General features: G+C 56.6%; 1 protein-coding gene across 1 annotated transcript in view; it reads right to left on the bottom strand.

Moving 5' to 3' along the window:
• Positions 1-13: 13 nt before the first annotated feature.
• Positions 14-1,872, bottom strand: part of PPTG_23082 (hypothetical protein) — a gene marked incomplete at its 3' end in the record, with an annotated part of 14,532 nt that continues 12,673 nt past the window's right edge. The window contains exons 5-6 of the mRNA XM_008908328.1: positions 100-1,853; positions 14-28 (exon numbers count right to left, since the gene is read on the bottom strand). Of these exons, the coding sequence (XP_008906576.1) occupies positions 14-28; positions 100-1,853 (1,769 nt within the window). The remainder of the gene's footprint in view (positions 29-99; positions 1,854-1,872) is intronic.

Genomic DNA, 1,872 nt, shown 5'->3' with positions numbered 1-1,872 from the left:
CGACACAGTCACATCACCGCCAATGCCGCTCGATGACGAGCCGCCAGACACACGAACAGCTCCGCCAGACCCGCTCGAAGACGAAGAACCGCCGCTCACGTCCATCGACCCGGAAGGTCCCGTTTGTGACTCGCCGCCGCTCACGACTACGTTGCCTCCCGATGCTGCCGCGTCGCTAGAACCGCCCACAACGCTCACCGAGCCACCGGATCCTGTGTTGCTTGAGCCGCTGGACACACGCACAGCGCCGGAACCACCGTCCACCGCGTCGCCAGACAAGATCGACACTTCACCAGACGTAGACACAGCGCTAGCATTTCTGCTACTAATCGACACAGTGCCGCTAGACACACTGCCAGCGCCACTTGACACAGACACCGCGCCACCTGTCGAGGAGCTGCTAGAGCCACCCGACACAAATACACGGCCCGCAGCTGTAGCCGCTGCACCCGACTGTACTGACACGTCGCCGCTGCTAGCCCCGGATGAGAGCCCCGACGACAGAGTAACACGTCCTGATGAAGACGTGACAGAGCGTCCACTTCCAACTGACGTTGCACCGCTTGATCCTACAACGCCTGATGCACCTCCAACAGCGCTTACCACTTGGATAGCTCCGCTCTGAATGAGACCAGCACCCGATGTGACTTGCACAGAACCGCCAAAACGGCTCGTACTCGGCCCACCCGAAAGTGCGATAGCCCCGCCATCACTGTTATCACGCGAAGAAGAGACAGCACTACCGCCTTGTAGAAGGATGCTGCCACCAACACCAGAACGTCCAGAGAGAGAACCCGCAGAAATGTTGACGTTTCCGCCTGAACTCATCGTGGATGTAGGACCCACTTGGATGACCACATCTCCTGATGCAGTAGATGTGCGACTTGCTGTTGTTATGTTGACCATGCCGCTGCTTGATGCACTCAACGAGATTGATCCGCCACTGGAAGACGAATCTACACTTGTCCCTGCGGCGATACGAATGTCCCCTTGAGGTCCCTTTGAGTCACCGGTAGACAAATATAACGAGCCAGACTGTCCCAGTTCGCTCCCCCCACTGGACAATTGCAGCGAACCACTCGAACCTTGTTTCACTTGACCACTTGAGACGGAAAGTAAACCGCTCCCCGCACGCGACACAGAAGTCTGACTGGCGATGATAACGTCACCACTTTGACCAACTGAGTTGATACCGCTCTGGATGGAAACACTGCCACCAGTTCCACCAAACGAGCTGCTGCCGGCACTGACGACCACATCGCCGCCTTTTGCCTTTCCGCTGGCTCCTGCTTGCATAAAGACAGATCCAGATACCCAAGTAGACGAGCTTCCGGACTTGATATGAACATCACCAGATTGCGCTGTAGAAGCACTTCCCGTTTCGATACGGATAAATCCGCTCTGAGCACCATCGCCAGAAGAAAGCTGCACGTTTCCTCCTGCAATTTTTGACCCCGATCCAGCGAGAACGCTGACGCTCCCACCAGAATCAGCACCAGCACCTCCGCTGACAGAGACAGAACCCCCAGTACCAATGATTGGTGACGCTCCTCCGGCCAGATTAATTGATCCTGCGACTGTCGACTTCCCTTTTCCCATAACATCACCGCCGATAACAGAAACATTCCCACCTGTTGTAGAGTTGCTCGTGCCTCCTAACAGAGTCACTTGGCCCCCGTCCAAAACTGAGTCTCGGCCACGAATCACCACACCACCAGCGCTTGACGTACTGCTACTCCCACCGCCGATACGAACGCTACCGCCACTCAAAGATCTTGACGACCCGCCATCAATCGACACATCGCCTCCTGCTCCTTGAGAGTTCGCAGATCCGATGATCTTCACCTTCTGCGCTGCATCCACGCTGGCCAC

Source organism: Phytophthora parasitica, assembly GCF_000247585.1.
Source record: "Phytophthora parasitica INRA-310 unplaced genomic scaffold supercont2.29, whole genome shotgun sequence".
Taxonomy (NCBI): domain Eukaryota; phylum Oomycota; class Peronosporomycetes; order Peronosporales; family Peronosporaceae; genus Phytophthora; species Phytophthora nicotianae.
The sequence above is the reverse complement of the archived record's forward strand: the minus strand, read 5'-3'. Positions and strand labels throughout refer to the sequence as shown.